Source organism: Haliotis rufescens, unplaced genomic scaffold (assembly GCF_023055435.1).
Source record: "Haliotis rufescens isolate VD_foot unplaced genomic scaffold, xgHalRufe1.0.p SCAF_1, whole genome shotgun sequence".
NCBI classification, from domain to species: Eukaryota; Metazoa; Mollusca; class Gastropoda; order Lepetellida; family Haliotidae; genus Haliotis; species Haliotis rufescens.
The window spans coordinates 67,876,166-67,894,086 of record NW_025963779.1 but is presented as its reverse complement, the minus strand read 5'-3'; the positions used below and the strand labels follow the sequence as shown (position 1 = coordinate 67,894,086).

The 17,921-nt window shown below is 41.2% G+C and overlaps 1 protein-coding gene across 1 annotated transcript in view; it reads left to right on the top strand.

The window, feature by feature from the left end:
• The window catches only part of LOC124134085 (integrator complex subunit 14-like), a 39,075-nt gene that overhangs the window by 3,155 nt on the left and 17,999 nt on the right, over positions 1 to 17,921 (top strand). The window contains exon 2 of the mRNA XM_046498727.2: positions 16,980 to 17,150. Coding sequence (XP_046354683.2) covers positions 16,989 to 17,150 — 162 coding nt within the window. The 5' untranslated portion in view covers positions 16,980 to 16,988. The remainder of the gene's footprint in view (positions 1 to 16,979; positions 17,151 to 17,921) is intronic.

The following is a 17,921-nucleotide window of genomic DNA, read 5'->3' as shown; positions in this document are numbered from 1 at the left end:
GGCGTGACGAGCGAACGCTTTAACCACTAGGCTACCCGACCGCCCCTCGGAAGATGAATTGGTACAAGTGAAGCCCTGCACATGTGAACCTGTGACCACCAATAGTGACGAAGATAACCAGGATGATCTCCATCTTGGAAGCATGGATCACAAGTAGTACCAAAACACAGATTGGTTAATCTGTTTGGTATATCTCCTCAACATGTCACAGACGCTGTGAATCAGTGTCACTTGCTGATGTGTTACATAACACTATACACATGGCTGAAAGATTTGTGATATCAGGAGTGACTGCTGGCGTACATTATGCAATGATCTACTGACGTCATGCAGAGGTTGTGAGATGAGTGACATGGACCTGTGAAGAGCCGGGGTAGAATAGGTCTTCAGCAACCCACGCTTGCTGTAAAAGGTGACTATGCTTGTTACAAACCAGCCTCTATGTTGGGTTGGCCAGTCCCATTGATTATGATCAAGTTTAAAAAAACTGACTGACACGCAAAAGAAAGCACTCGTATTGTTTTTGAAGGTAAGGATGTCTTCAAGTCCATTAAAACTGGCAGTGGCTTTGGTTTCTAGGTAAGGTTACCTCCCTTACCCTTTCCCTTTCAACATTTGATTGGTCGGTACAATGTTTAGGAAAATCATGGGCGGGTAATTTGCAATATCAAAAACCACAGAATAGGATCAGAGATGCTAAAGGTGAGACAAATACTGTTGTGGTTAATAAGTGCTAATTGACCACAAAGATCAATCAATGTTTATCTTTAGGGATGGAGGTAGGTGGGGCTAGCTCATTCCCCTAAAATAGAATTTTTTGTTTTTTTTACAATGGTATAATTGTATGTTTGATGTTTAACTCAAGGTTACTTAACACGCCGCCACTAGCTATGCTCTTGACAATGACATACATTGAATCCATACCATTGAATCCATACCAGTAATATATATACAATACAAGTCTCCCCACAACTAATGAAACGATCGCGTATACATGTATTCTGTACCCGGTTGGTGGTGATACCCAATCAGCTTGCAGACGTAGCTTGACGTACTTATAAAACCACCACCCCTCGTTAACCTTTAATGATTTTTTTGGGTTCTTACAAATACAGACCTAAAACTACATACTTTTAATTAAGCACAACAGTGCTAAGTTTACATTTACACACTGTTTTTCTCTATCATCGTATTGTGCATCATACTGGCTATATACTTATGTAAGAAAAATCTATTGCTATTTTTCATGATACTTGCACTTTAAAATGGCTGAACATTTATAAGGATATTATGTTTGAATATTTCCTGCTGCAAGAAACGCAACATTTACATGTGCTTAATGGATCTGTACTTGCATATGATAAAATTTGGAACAAATTAGAATTATTCTTATTGATTGTTATTTCTGTGACAAAATCAATAAGAATATGTTGCCTCGAAAAATTGTCTTAATTCAATTTTCTCTTGAAGCTAGCCTTGAAGTTTTTTCCAGGAAGGTGTCACCTTGCTCCAATTGGAAAATAAACATGAATGATGAAGCCGTTTCTTTACAACCTGTACAATATCTACTATAAATTCATATTCCTTAATAATATGCATTATACATTTTGATAAAGGAAGACATAGATTTCTGTATGGAGGGCATGTTGTAATTTTGCTGTCAATTATGAGACAAGTTATATTACACTGTCACTATTCCCATGACATATTTCTTTCAACACCCAGCTTATTATGGTTTTAACAGTGTCTATAAATGCGACCAGTTAAAACTATTCTTGTTTCTCAGGATGTTTTTCAAGACTTCCAGGGCAGGGAATTATATTTTATGTTGGCCCCACTCCCTGCAGTACGAAGAGATGGACCTGCCTGTTTACACTTGTCTTTGGTACTCCTTGTTTCTGTCCAGTCATGAATTCACCAGTTCACTGGATCAGCAGCACTTGAAAATACCGGTACATTCGATATTTTGCCAACCCGAGAAGATCCGGGTTAGAATAGGTTGTCAACAACCCCTCCTTGCCGTAAAAGGTGACTTTACTTGTCGTGCAAGGCGACTAACGGGATCGCGTGGTCAGGCTCGCTGACTTGGTCATCGTGTCCAAATTGCGTGGATTAATGCTCATGGTATCAATCACTGGATTGTCTGGTCCAGACTCAATTATTTACAGACCACCGTCATATAGCTAGAATATTGCTACGTGCAGCGTTAAACAACAAACAAACAGTCCTATCAATAAACTATCATGGCTTAGTTTGGCTAAATATAGAATTGGAATGTCCCAGTCTCTTGCAATAACATACACGCGTTTGTAATGTTTACTTTAATGTATAGAAAATAGTAACTGCATGTTCACCAGAGTAAATTAATGTCAAATACTTCAACTCTCAGCATATCACAAAATCATTTTGCAATAATATCGCAGTTATCTTTTTTTGCCAATACAGTCCGACTTGTGACAAGTTGAGATATTGGTACACAGGTACTGGGTCTTATATCCCCTGGTACCCTGAGTCTCTTATGTCTTAAAGAGTATTAGATAATAAATGTACTGCTTATGTTGATAACACAGAACAAGAGGATTATGCTTTATGTAATGGTCAGAATGGTGATATAACACACTATGACAAGAGCATGCACTGTTGCAGCCTTGCAATGTTCAGTCATTATTCTGCACAAAAATATTACTGGTCACCGACCAGTTATCGCCATTTTTTTCATGTTATTTCTGAAATATTCCATGTACAATGTTAACTGCGCAAATAACTTGATTTGTGTGAAACTATGAGCAAATGCGCTTATTTCTGTCCGTTGAAAAGAACCAGTAGATTTCTGTTTTTACGGGATGACAGGGAATGCAAAGCAGAGTGAGTGAGTGAGTGAGTATGGTTTTACGCAGCTTTTAGCAATATTCCAGCAATATCACGGCGGGGGACACCAGAAAGGGGCTTCACACATTGTACCCATGTCGGGAATCAAACCCGGGTCTTCGGCGTGACGAATGAACGCTTTAACCACTAGGCTACCCGACCGCCCAGTGGAAGTAGAAATTTCGCGTCTACCAACTGTACCAGCTGTCGCCATCATCTAAACAACATGTTCCATGTGATCAAGTACACTGCTTCATTTATACAAATTTCATTTTCTTTTTTCTCTGGTATCGCACTCTTTTTTTATAATCATTACAATTTATAAATGCTTTTTTCTTTAGTGTCTGCAAACTGACGTAAACCAATATCCCCCAAATTTGATTTACACATGCTTATCCTCAACACTTTTTACTATGGATTTTGCGATATATACAGGGTTATGCATTTTTGGAAAAATAACTCAAATAGGTTTTAGAATTGTAATTTAAGAAGAAATGACAGACAGATTGTAAGCTATGACAGAACTGAATGTGCATCATCGTGTTGTTTGATTTTTGTTTAAGCGTGAGTTAGTCACATGACACCTCCCGCGTGTCTCATCTTAAGTTGTATTTGAGCAAGGTGATTATATGGTTTGTTTTTTAATATTTCCTCACAAGAGTCAGTTTTGTCGCGGACCTATACAAGTTTGTGGTTTTGTTCATCATTTTTGGATAAATATTTCTCTCTTCTAATGAAACCGAGCAAAAGTAAAAAGAGATCCAATCGTGTACGCGCTATAATGCGGAGTTTGCGATAATTGGTCCTCTGCGATAACTTGTCGCTAGCCAGTAGTAATTATTTAATGTTAAATTCAAAACAAGTTTAATGACCAAAGGGCAAGTGAATTTAAAAGAAATTAAAATTTCTCCAAATTTCGTGACTATGAAATCCCAAGCAGCTGTACTGTTGTACCAGAGTGTTTATGTTGTGAAAACAAACACTCGTTTGGCCAATCGGGGTCAACAATGTTTCATGCTCTGCTATTGTAGCTGATGACAGATCGTGTGATATAATACACTATATATATGCAATAATGCTCATTTGTTGCACATGTTTTCATTTGACACACCACTTTTTTCTTCTCTTTTGTGGTATGTTTGATGATCTCTGGTCCAAATGTCAATGCATGATAAACACAATTTACTTCATCATTTTTTATGTAAAATCCTGTCATATTTATATTTTTGTTTATTGAATTAATAAAAGCATATGAGATAGTGAGTGAGTATGGTTTTACACTGCTTTTGAGCAATATTCCAGCAATATCACGGCGGGGAACACCAGATTGTACCCACACATTGTACCCATGTCGGGAATCGAACTCGGGTCTTCGGCGTGACGAGCGAATGATTTAATCACGAGGCTGCCCCACCGCCCTCATGTGAGACAGTGAAATTTATAAGCTAACAATTTGTGGTCATTCAGAACCTGACTTTAAAACGTTTTGGATGAATAGAAAGAAATTTCAAAGGTATATGACTTTTAGTGATGGTTGCAAAGACGAATAAGACAAAGTAAATGTTGAAGATGTCATTCATATTTAAAAACTACAGATAGCTTTTTAAAAAAAAAAAAATTATACAGGTGTATTCAGAAGTATCTCACAACTTGAGACTTAAAAATGATTCATTAGAGATTTAGTTGATGAGAAGAGAACACTATTAAACAAACTGTTGTACTTTGCGATGCTGTTCAGATTAATTCAGCAGTTCAGAGGTTGTATAATTTTCATCTGCACACATTGTTAACAAATCAACAGTGTCGTGGGTGTGTTTACCATGATTGCAATTATCTTATAATACCTATAATGTAGTCTGAACCATTTTGTCCCCCTTCCATCTAGCCCTTACTAATGCTATAGCCCTAAATGAAGCAAGTCTAGATTTTCCTCAGGTTTTGAATCTCCCAACTCTCTTGGGCTCCTTTTCAATTTAAATTTAGCTGCTTGTTTCAATCAAAAGTAATTTTCAGAGACTAAGTGTTAGTCTAAGGGAAGAGGCTATATAACTTAAAATTCTCCCAAGAAATTTTCTTTTTTTTGGTACTGAAAGTGTTTACTTTTAGGATTTTATTTTTATGTTTCAAATATGTTTTTAATAGCAGATTGTTTGTTTTATTGTTTATTGTTTAAGGGGTAAACACTACTGCATTTTGTTAGAAATTTATACAATATTTTTATCAAAACATCCTGTGAGGATCTTAAAATAGATCCCAGTAGCCTTTGCTTGTCAGGGGCAACTGAATGGACTGGGTCAGGTCAGTCCTGGTGACTTGGTTGATTTTGTATCATCGTAACCAAGGCCGTAGTTAACTTTTTTTTGACAGGGGGGGGGAATATTTGTACAAGTATCACTTGTCCCCAACTTGTATTTTCATGATTCAAATAAAACTGTTTTCTATTAAAAAAATCCAGGGGAGGGGGGGCTGGCTGGGTACGGCACTGATAACCCAATAGTGTTTGTCATTGCTCATATCAATCACTGGCTTGCCTGGACTCAATTATTTACAGGTCGTACAGCTGAAATATTGCTGAGTCTGCCCATTCACAAACGAATATGATGCAACAAAGATTAATCCAGGGTAGCATAGATCTGGACTCCAACATCCTTTCATCAGTCTGCTTGTGCAGGATATTATAATTAGTATTGGTCGCAGCAGTGTATCATCATAATTATAACTAGTATCTTTTAGTGGCATTTTTTTACCTTCAAATAGGTTCACAACTGTTTATTTGTTGTTAAGCAATAATGACTCACTCACTCAATTATGCAGCATTGTAGAAGCTGTGGTGTCAATGAATTACTTCGATGATTTCATCTTTTGTGTTATTTCAATGTGACATATTGATACAGGTGCCTGTACTTCTATCAAGCAATTGGGTAACTTAATTTATGAAGGTACAACCATCTATACCGAAAAATCATATTGAAACACTAGATAAGTTGAAATCCCAAAGCCAATGTTTGTCCATGTGCTTCCCCTGGCAGACATTGTCACACAACTAGATCAAGCACTGACTGACACACATAGCCACTCTGCTATGACTCATGCAATATCCACAAATTGATCATCCCATGTCCACATACAAAGGAAATAATTAGTTTTAGGATATTAGTGTTTTGGCCAAAAAGTAATTTCCCGCAGTAATGTAATGTAGAAATGTAATTTCCTATTTGCAATAATCTGACACATCTTTTACTGGGCTGTACTGTTTGGGACATCAATAATCTGGCACTTTAAGAGTTGTTTACCTGGCTGTTCTACATCAACATCATATCGTTATTGATGAGTGATTCTGTGAAATAATCTAGAAACAGATTGGTAATATTTGATATCCGAAATATGCTGTCACAAGAACTGTGAAATGAATCTGGAAATGAAATGTTTTATTTCCTGTAGTATCAGCTTTGTGCCCAGTAGGATCGTCTGTATTCTTGAGTCTAGGGAATGACTATGTATTTGGTTCTGTTTATCTTCTGATGGAAATCCCGAGTGTATATGTTGAGTAGGAGACGAAATGCCAAGTGTATATGTTGAGCGGGAGACGAAATGCCAAGTGTATATATTGAGCGGGAGACGAAATGCCAAGTATATATGTTGAGCGGGAGACGAAATGCCAAGTGTATATGTTGAGTAGGAGACGAAATGCCAAGTGTATATATTGAGATGGAGACGAAATGCCAAGTGTATATGTTGAGCGGGAGACGAAATGCCAAGTGTATATGTTGAGCGGGAGACGAAATGCCAAGTGTATATGTTGAGTAGGAGACGAAATGCCAAGTGTATATATTGAGCGGGAGACGAAATGCCAAGTGTATATGTTGAGTAGGAGACGAAATGCCAGTGTATATATTGAGATGGAGACGAAATGCCAAGTGTATATGTTGAGTAGGAGACGAAATGCCAAGTGTATATATTGAGATGGAGACGAAATGCCAAGTGTATATGTTGAGTAGGAGACGAAATGCCAAGTGTATATATTGAGCGGGAGACGAAATGCCAAGTGTATATGTTGAGTAGGAGATGAATGCCATGTGAATATGTTGAGTAGGAGACGAAATGCCAAGTGTATATGTTGAGTAGGAGACAAAATGCCAAGTGTATATGTTGAGTAGGAGACGAAATGCCAAGTGTATATGTTGAGTAGGAGACAAAATGCCAAGTGTATATGTTGAGTAGGAGACGAAATGCCAAGTGTATATATTGAGCGGGAGACGAAATGCCAAGTGTATATGTTGAGTAGGAGATGAATGCCATGTGTATATGTTGAGTAGGAGACGAAATGCCAAGTGTATATGTTGAGTAGGAGACAAAATGCCAAGTGTATATGTTGAGTAGGAGACGAAATGCCAAGTGTATATGTTGAGTAGGAGACAAAATGCCAAGTGTATATGTTGAGTAGGAGACGAAATGCCAAGTGTATATGTTGAGTAGGAGACGAAATGCCAAGTGTATATGTTGAGTAGGAGACGAAATGCCAAGTGTATATGTTGAGTAGGAGACAAAATGCCAAGTATATATGTTGAGTAGGAGACGAAATGCCAAGTGTATATGTTGAGTAGGAGACGAAATGCCAAGTGTATATGTTGAGTAGGAGACGAAATGCCAAGTGTATATGTTGAGTAGGAGACGAAATGCCAAGTGTATATGTTGAGTAGGAGACGAAATGCCAAGTGTATATGTTGAGTAGGAGACGAAATGCCAAGTATATATGTTGAGTAGGAGACGAAATGCCAAGTGTATATGTTGAGTAGGAGACGAAATGCCAAGTGTATATGTTGAGTAGGAGACGAAATGCCAAGTATATATGTTGAGTAGGAGACGAAATGCCAAGTGTATATGTTGAGTAGGAGACGAAATGCCAAGTGTATATGTTGAGTAGGAGACAAAATGCCAAGTGTATATGTTGAGAAGGAGACGAAATGTCAAGTATATATGTTGAGAAGGAGACGAAATGTCAAGTATATATGTTGAGTAGGAGATGAATGCCAAGTATATATGTTGAGTAGGAGACGAAATGCCAAGTGTATATATTGAGCGGGAGACGAAATGCCAAGTATATATGTTGAGTAGGAGACAAAATGCCAAGTGTATATGTTGAGTAGGAGATGAATGCCATGTGTATAAGTTGAGTAGGAGACAAAATGCCAAGTGTATATGTTGAGTAGGAGACGAAATGCCAAGTGTATATGTTGAGTAGGAGACGAAATGCCAAGTGTATATGTTGAGTAGGAGACAAAATGCCAAGTGTATATGTTGAGTAGGAGACGAAATGCCAGTGTATATGTTGAGTAGGAGACGAAATGTCAAGTGTATATGTTGAGTAGGAGACGAAATGTCAAGTATATATGTTGAGTAGGAGTCGAAATGCCAAGTGTATATGTTGAGTAGGAGACAAAATGCCAAGTATATATGTTGAGTAGGAGTCGAAATGCCAAGTATATATGTTGAGCGGGAGACGAAATGCCAAGTATATATGTTGAGTAGGAGATGAAATGTCAAGTATAAATGTTGAGTAGGAGACGAAATGCCAAGTGTATATGTTGAGTAGGAGATGAAATGCCAAGTGTATATGTTGAGTAGGAGATGAAATGTCAAGTATATATGTTGAGTAGGAGATGAAATGCCAAGTGTATATGTTGAGTAGGAGATGAAATGTCAAGTATATATGTTGAGTAGGAGACGAAATGTCAAGTATATATGTTGAGTAGGAGATGAAATGCCAAGTGTATATGTTGAGTAGGAGATGAAATGTCAAGTATATATGTTGAGTAGGAGATGAAATGCCAAGTGTATATGTTGAGTAGGAGATGAAATGTCAAGTATATATGTTGAGTAGGAGACGAAATGCCAAGTGTATATGTTGAGTAGGAGACGAAATGCCAAGTGTATATGTTGAGTAGGAGACGAAATGCCAAGTGTATATGTTGAGTAGGAGACGAAATGCCAAGTGTATATGTTGAGTAGGAGACGAAATGCCAAGTGTATATGTTGAGTAGGAGACGAAATGCCAAGTATATATGTTGAGTAGGAGACGAAATGCCAAGTGTATATGTTGAGTAGGAGACGAAATGCCAAGTGTATATGTTGAGTAGGAGACGAAATGCCAAGTATATATGTTGAGTAGGAGACGAAATGCCAAGTGTATATGTTGAGTAGGAGACGAAATGCCAAGTGTATATGTTGAGTAGGAGACAAAATGCCAAGTGTATATGTTGAGAAGGAGACGAAATGTCAAGTATATATGTTGAGAAGGAGACGAAATGTCAAGTATATATGTTGAGAAGGAGATGAAATGCCAAGTGTATATGTTGAGTAGGAGTCGAAATGCCAAGTATATATGTTGAGCGGGAGAAAAAATGCCAAGTGTATATGTTGAGTAGGAGATGAATGCCAAGTATATATGTTGAGTAGGAGACGAAATGCCAAGTGTATATATTGAGCGGGAGACGAAATGCCAAGTATATATGTTGAGTAGGAGACAAAATGCCAAGTGTATATGTTGAGTAGGAGATGAATGCCATGTGTATATGTTGAGTAGGAGACAAAATGCCAAGTGTATATGTTGAGTAGGAGACGAAATGCCAAGTGTATATGTTGAGTAGGAGACGAAATGCCAAGTGTATATGTTGAGTAGGAGACAAAATGCCAAGTGTATATGTTGAGCGGGAGACGAAATGCCAAGTATATATGTTGAGTAGGAGATGAAATGTCAAGTATAAATGTTGAGTAGGAGACGAAATGCCAAGTGTATATGTTGAGTAGGAGATGAAATGCCAAGTGTATATGTTGAGTAGGAGATGAAATGTCAAGTATATATGTTGAGTAGGAGACGAAATGTCAAGTATATATGTTGAGTAGGAGATGAAATGCCAAGTGTATATGTTGAGTAGGAGATGAAATGTCAAGTATATATGTTGAGTAGGAGATGAAATGCCAAGTGTATATGTTGAGTAGGAGATGAAATGTCAAGTATATATGTTGAGTAGGAGACGAAATGCCAAGTGTATATGTTGAGTAGGAGACGAAATGTCAAGTGTATATGTTGAGTAGGAGATGAAATGTCACGTGTATATGTTGAGTAGGAGACAAAATGCCAAGTGTATATGTTGAGTAGGAGACGAAATGCCAAGTATATATGTTGAGTAGGAGACGAAATGCCAAGTGTATATGTTGAGTAGGAGACGAAATGCCAAGTGTATATATTGAGCGGGAGACGAAATGCCAAGTATATATGTTGAGTAGGAGACAAAATGCCAAGTGTATATGTTGAGTAGGAGACGAAATGCCAAGTGTATATGTTGAGTAGGAGATGAATGCCAAGTGTATATGTTGAGCGGGAGACGAAATGCCAAGTGTATATGTTGAGTAGGAGACGAAATGCCAAGTGTATATGTTGAGTAGGAGACGAAATGCCAAGTGTATATGTTGAGAAGGAGACGAAATGTCAAGTATATATGTTGAGTAGGAGACAAAATGCCAAGTGTATATGTTGAGTAGGAGATGAATGCCAAGTGTATATGTTGAGTAGGAGACAAAATGCCAAGTGTATATGTTGAGTAGGAGACGAAATGCCAAGGGTATATATTGAGCGGGAGACGAAATGCCAAGTATATATGTTGAGTAGGAGACGAAATGCCAAGTGTATATGTTGAGTAGGAGACGAAATGCCAAGTGTATATGTTGAGTAGGAGATGAATGCCAAGTGTATATGTTGAGTAGGAGACGAAATGCCAAGTATATATGTTGAGAAGGAGACGAAATGTCAAGTATATATGTTGAGTAGGAGACGAAATGCCAAGTGTATATGTTGAGTAGGAGACGAAATGCCAAGTGTATATGTTGAGTAGGAGATGAATGCCAAGTGTATATGTTGAGTAGGAGACGAAATGCCAAGTATATATGTTGAGAAGGAGACGAAATGTCAAGTATATATGTTGAGTAGGAGACAAAATGCCAAGTGTATATGTTGAGTAGGAGATGAATGCCAAGTGTATATGTTGAGTAGGAGACGAAATGCCAAGTATATATGTTTAGGAGATGAATGCCATGTGTATATGTTGAGTAGGAGACGAAATGCCATGTGTATATGTTGAGTAGGAGACGAAATGCCAAGTATATATGTTTAGGAGATGAAATGTCAAGTATATGTGGGAGCTGGGGACCTGTCCTGCCCTTGAATCCCCACGGGAGAGACACAGGGTGGTGAGGACTTGTCCTGCCCTTGAATACCCGCGAGAGAGACACAGGGTGCTGAGGACCATGTCCTGCCCTGGAATCCCCACGAGAGAGACACAGGGTGCTGGGGACCTGTCCTGCCCTTGAATCCCCACGAGAGAGACACAGGGTGCTGGGGACCTGTCCTGCCCTCGAATACCCACGGGAGAGACACAGGGTACTGAGGACCTGTCCTGCCCTTGAATCCCCACAGGAGAGACACAGGGTGCTGGGGACCTGTCCTGCCCTTGAATACCCGCGAGTGAGACACAGGGTACTGAGGACCTGTCCTGCCCTTGAATAGCCGCGAGAGAGACACAGGGTACTGAGGACCTGTCCTGCCCTTGAATCCCATCAGGAGAGACACAGGGTGCTGGGGACCTGTCCTGCCCTCGAATACCCACAGGAGAGACACAGGCTGCTGGGGACCTGTCCTGCCCTTGAATACCCACGAGAGAGACACAGGCTGCTGGGGACCTGTCCTGCCCTTGAATACCCGCGAGAGAGACACAGGCTGCTGGGGACCTGTCCTGCCCTTGAATCCCCACGGGAGAGACACAGGCTGCTGAGGACCTGTCCTGCCCTTGAATACCCGCGAGAGAGACACAGGCTGCTGGGGACCTGTCCTGCCCTTTAATACCCACGAGAGAGACACAGGCTGCTGGGGACCTGTCCTGCCCTTGAATACCCGCGAGAGAGACACAGGCTGCTGGGGACCTGTCCTGCCCTTGAATACCCACGAGAGAGACACAGGCTGCTGGGGACCTGTCCTGCCCTTGAATACCCACGGGAGAGACACAGGATGCTGGGGACCTGTCCTGCCCTTGAATACCCACGAGAGAGACACAGGCTGCTGGGGACCTGTCCTGCCCTTGAATACCCACGGGAGAGACACAGGATGCTGGGGACCTGTCCTGCCCTTGAATACCCGCGAGAGAGACACAGGCTGCTGGGGACCTGTCCTGCCCTTGAATACCCGCGAGAGAGACACAGGGTACTACGGACCTGTTCTGCCCTGGAATCTCCATGGGAGGGACAAGCAGTGAAGGTACTACGGACCTGTTCTGCCCTGGAATCTCCATGGGAGGGACAAGCAGTGAGGGTACTACGGACCTGTTCTGCCCTGGAATCTCCATGGGAGGGACAAGCAGTGAGGGTACTACGGACCTGTTCTGCCCTGGAATCTCCATGGGAGGGACAAGCAGTGAGGGTACTACGGACCTGTTCTGCCCTGGAATCTCCATGGGAGGGACAAGCAGTGAAAGTACTACGGACCTGTTCTGCCCTGGTATCTCCATGGGACAGACAAGCAGTGAAAGTACTACGGACCTGTTCTGCCCTTGAATCTCCATGGGACAGACAAGCAGTGAGGGTACTACGGACTTGTTCTGCCCTGGAATCTCCATGGGAGAGACTAGCAGTGAGGGTACTGCAGATCCCCACAGGATTATTTCATGGCAAGTGCGTATTCTGATGAACACAAGTCACAGAAATGTCAAATAACAAAAAGCATTGCACACCAACTAACATGCTACCACTAATCAACCTTGTGTTTGGATATCTTCAAAACATTATTATCACTCCCACTTGCACAATCGCTGTGTCTGTTTTGGAAGGACAACAATTTTAAATCCCTTCTGTGCATTTGATCAACTGATCAGCCATGATAACAAGTGAACGAGAAGTATTTCAGTTATCTCATTTCAGACATCATCATGCATTGGAGGTTACTCCTTTACGTAATATTTCCCTGAAACAAAGTTAATTCTAATCTAGTCTGAGTTTTATCTGTATTTTGTACTGATTGAAAGACTGTGTTTGACTGTAATGACATTTGAGCAGATATTACACTTGGAGCTGGAGCCTTGATTTGGCCACTTTACTTTGTCTCAATGATAATCTGGTTGATGTCAGGATATAGCTTGTAACAGACATGTCAAAGTATGATTGATTATATCAGTTTGTTCAATTGTTATTCAATTTAGTCCTATTAAATCTGAGAGATTGAGATATTGTGTTTGAATTTGGTAAGTTGAAGAAATGATTATGCCAAATATATACTCACAGGCAAAAGAAACGCAAGTCGAGTATGCAGTATACATGTTATTTATTTTCAACAGTAAAGACAAGAAATACTAATCGGGCAAGATTGACAAAAATTTGATCAAAGACAGTTTAATGGATTAAAAGGCAGATGACATAATGTGTTTTTTTCAAATGTTAAGGGCTTACACAGTTTCGGGTCAATACCCAAAATGTCAGTCAATACCAGGTGTGACCACCATTAGCATTGATCACCGCCACTGATCACCGCCACACATCTCCTGTACATTGAGTGGATCAGACAATTTGTGAAGGCCCTAGGAATCCTCCTGCACACATCCAGAGCAGCTGTGCATAGTTCATCGGCAGTTGTAGGGACTGGGCGCACATTGTGCAGACACCTTTGAACCTCATCCCACAAGTGTTGGATGGGGTTCAGATCAGGGCTGAGGGCTGGCCACGGTAGAACACGGATGTTGTGTTGTTGCAGAAAGGTCATGGTAGCTCAGGCAACATGGGGACGAGCGTTGTCCTGCTGGAAAATGTGTTGTTGATGTTGTGCAAAAAATGGAACAACATGGGGTCTGATCACTTGGTCGATATACCGCTGAGCAGTGACGCCGTGTCCCCGACCTTGACCAACATTCAGAAAGCACATGGGTCCAAGTCTCGCATTAAGTCCAATCCCCTTCCCATATCATGAAGCTAGGTCCACCCCATGGATCCCTTTCCACAACATTTCTGTCAGCGAAACGATCACCTCGACACCGCCAAATTCTGACTCTTCTGTCTGCATGGGAGACACAAAAGCGACTTTCATCAGAGAAGATGACACGCCTCCACTCACGATGACGCCAACTGCGATGACCCTGTGCCCACTGAAGTCGTGCTTGTCGATGCCGTGGTTGGAGAACAGGACGACGTGCTGGTCGGCGACATCTGAGGTTGTTGGAACGGAGACGTCAGATCACAGTGTCCCGGCCAATGTGTCGATTATGTGTTCCTATGGTCTGTCGAGCACTTTCACTTGCAGTTAGGAATGGATGTCGCTGGTGTTGACAGGTAATCTGCCGATCTTGTCGAGGTGTGGTGACCCTAGGACGATCGCTCCGAGGAAGGTCATCTGTGATCGATGCAGGAGATGGTAAATTGTGGTTATGTTAACGTTGAAATGACGGGCAACATCTTGGACAGACTCTCCTGCTTCAAATCGTCCGATATGCCTTGTTTCTCTGAATTTGAGTTAGGCGTGGCATTGTTGACCAAGGAGTGGTAGGTCCAAGAATCGGTCACAGTTTCATACCCACTACAGTTCGTGACAGTTCATGCATTTTCGATTTCGTGATAAATGGGTGCATGATACCCACATATTCATTGAAATGGTGCGTTTTGGCGATTCTTTTTTTATGTTGCGTTTTTACTCTGGTTACCATGTTACTTGAGTGTCCTGTAGGACTGAAGAGGTCCTTAGTACCTCATGCGGGTCTCCCTGTAGACCGGGTATTCCGTAACAGAAGAGGCCCTTAGTACCTCATGCAGGTCTCCATGTAGACCGGGTATTCCGGAACAGAAGAGGTCCTTAGTACCTCATGCGAGTCTCCCTGTAGACTGGGTATTCTGGAACAGAAGAGGTCCTTAGTACCTCATGCTGGTCTTCTCTGTAGACTGGGTATTCCGTAACAGAAGAGGTCCTTAGTACCTCATGCTGTTCTTCTCTGTAGACTGGGTATTCCGTAACAGAAGAGGTCCTTAGTACCTCATGCGGGTCTTCTCTGTAGACTGGGTATTCCGTAACAGAAGAGGTCCTTAGTACCTCATGCTGGTCTTCTCTGTAGACTGGGTATTCCGTAACAGAAGAGGTCCTTAGTACCTCATGCGGGTCTCCTCTGTAGACTGGGTATTCCGGAACAGAAGAGGTCCTTAGTACCTCATGCTGGTCTTTTCTGTAGACTGGGTATTCCGGAACAGAAGAGGTCCTTAGTACCGCATGCTGGTCTCCCTGTAGACTGGGTATTCCGGAACAGAAGAGGTCCTTAGTACCTCATGCGGGTCTCCCTGTAGACCGGGTATTCCGGAACAGAAGAGGTCCTTAGTACCTCATGCTGGTCTCCCTGTAGACTGGGTATTCTGGAACAGAAAAGGTCCTTAGTACCTCTTGCGGGTCTCCCTGTAGACTGGGTATTCTGGAACAGAAGAGGTCCTTAGTACCTCATGCGGGTCTCCCTGTAGACTGGGTATTCTGGAACAGAAGAGGTCCTTAGTACCTCATGCAGGTCTCCCTGTAGACTGGGTATTCTGGAACAGAAGAGGTCCTTAGTACCTCTTGCGGGTCTCCCTGTAGACTGGGTATTCTGGAACAGAAGAGGTCCTTAGTACCTCTTGCGGGTCTCCCTGTAGACTGGGTATTCTGGAACAGAAGAGGCCCTTAGTACCTCATGCTGGTCTCCCTGTAGACTGGGTATTCCGTAACAGAAGAGGTCCTTAGTACCTCATGCGGGTCTCCCTGTAGACTGGGTATTCTGGAACAGAAGAGGTCCTTAGTACCTCATGCGGGTCTCCCTGTAGACTGGGTATTCCGTAACAGAAGAGGTCCTTAGTACCTCATGCTGGTCTCCCTGTAGACTGGGTATTCTGGAACAGAAGAGGTCCTTAGTACCTCTTGCGGGTCTCCCTGTAGACTGGGTATTCTGGAACAGAAGCGGTCCTTAGTACCTCTTGCGGGTCTCCCTGTAGACTGGGTATTCTGGAACAGAAGAGGTCCTTCGTACTCATATTGTCTAATACAAGAACATCTGCTTTGAGGGAAGGTGAATATTTCCACCATAATGTCACTATGCTATTGCAGTAGCTTCAGTGATGCCCCATTTATCTTTCACCAGAAGTCATGGTTTTGTTTGGTTTATATGCATGTTTATTTCCAAAACCAGTATTGGGTCATAATGAAATTAAAAATACAGTTTTAGAAAGATGCTTTTCAGAGAATGATCCCTTTGAAAGTATATTAATTTGGTGGAAATAAGAAAAAAACTGAAACGGAAAAAAAATAATTCAAAGTTGTAATTTTGTTTTCCTGCTGGACTTCTGAAGTTTTCTTCATTGCCAAGTGCAGGAATGAGGTACAGACATGCCAGTAAAATCTTTTATCTGATTTTGTGGGGGGGGGGAATTGAAATGGACGGCATCCGTATGTCTGTGTGTCTGTGCATCCATCTGTGCAAGATTTCCTTCTGGAGCAGATCTTGAAAACTTTACAATATCTCTTCTACCAACTTGGTACATAAATAGTTCTAATGGTAAACTGTTGCTTCTGAATGTTGAATTCCGATAATTTACCTTCTCTATATTTCATGAAAGAAGGGTTTCTCAAAAAATGGTTTCACATCGTCCAGACTCGTGAAGATCCGGGGTAGAATAGGTCTTCAGCAACCCATGCTTGCCGTAAAAGGCCACTATGCTTCTCGTAAGAGGCGGCTAACGGGATCGGGTGGTCAGGCTCGCTGACTTGGTTGATGCATGTCATCGTATCCCAGTTGCAAGGAATAATGCTCATGTTGTCAATCACTGGAAAGTCTGATCCAGACATTTCAGACCGTCGTCATATAGCTGGAATATTGCTGAGTGCGGCGTAAAAAAGAAACAAACAAACAAAATGGACAAATCACATCGTCCAGTTGCTGGATGTCTAATGAGCCAAAGATACTTGGCTTGTTTGACAAGTGATTGTAATTCCCATGTTAACATAGACTTAGCTGATGGCCTTGTGAACTGAGGCTTGACCTACATGATCAATAAAGAATGTCTGTTTGTAGTAGGTCAAGATGCCGACTGTGTTGGCGCTGGACGTGTCGCTGTCCATGAGCCGGCCGGTCTTCACCCCCGACAGTCAGGGCGAGTTTCAGCGGCGCCATCTAGCAGTGCACGGCATCAACCATCTCCTGGACTACATGGCTGTCAGCTGCAAGTTGGAGTTCACATCTCTGGTAGGTTTCAAGGGTTAGCAGTACAATAAGTGCCTAAAAATATAACATTTTATTATATACTTCAATGTGAATGATCGAGTTTTCTGAAGTTGAGAAAAGTGATATTTTCAATACAGTGAACACAACACTTGATATTTCACTGTAGTGAACACAACACTTGATATTTCACTGTAGTGAACACAACACTTGATATTTCACTGCAGTGAACACAACACTTGATATTTTATTGCAGTGAACACAACACTTGATATTTCACTGTAGTGAACATAACACTTGATATTTCACTGTAGTAAACACAACACTTGATATTTCACTGCAGTGAACACAACACTTGATATTTCACTGCAGTGAACATAACACTTGATATTTTATTGCAGTGAACATAACACTTGATATTTTATTGCAGTGAACACAACACTTGATATTTTATTGCAGTGAACATAACACTTGATATTTTATTGCAGTGAACATAACACTTGATATTTTATTGCAGTGAACATAACACTTGATATTTTATTGCAGTGAACACAACACTTGATATTTCACTGCAGTGAACACAACACTTGATATTTCACTGCAGTGAACACAACACTTGATATTTCACTGTAGTGAACACAACACTTGATATTTTATTGCAGTGAACATAACACTTGATATTTTATTGCAGTGAACATAACACTTGATATTTTATTGCAGTGAACATAACACTTGATATTTCGCTGCAGTGAACATAACACTTGATATTTTATTGCAGTGAACATAACACTTGAT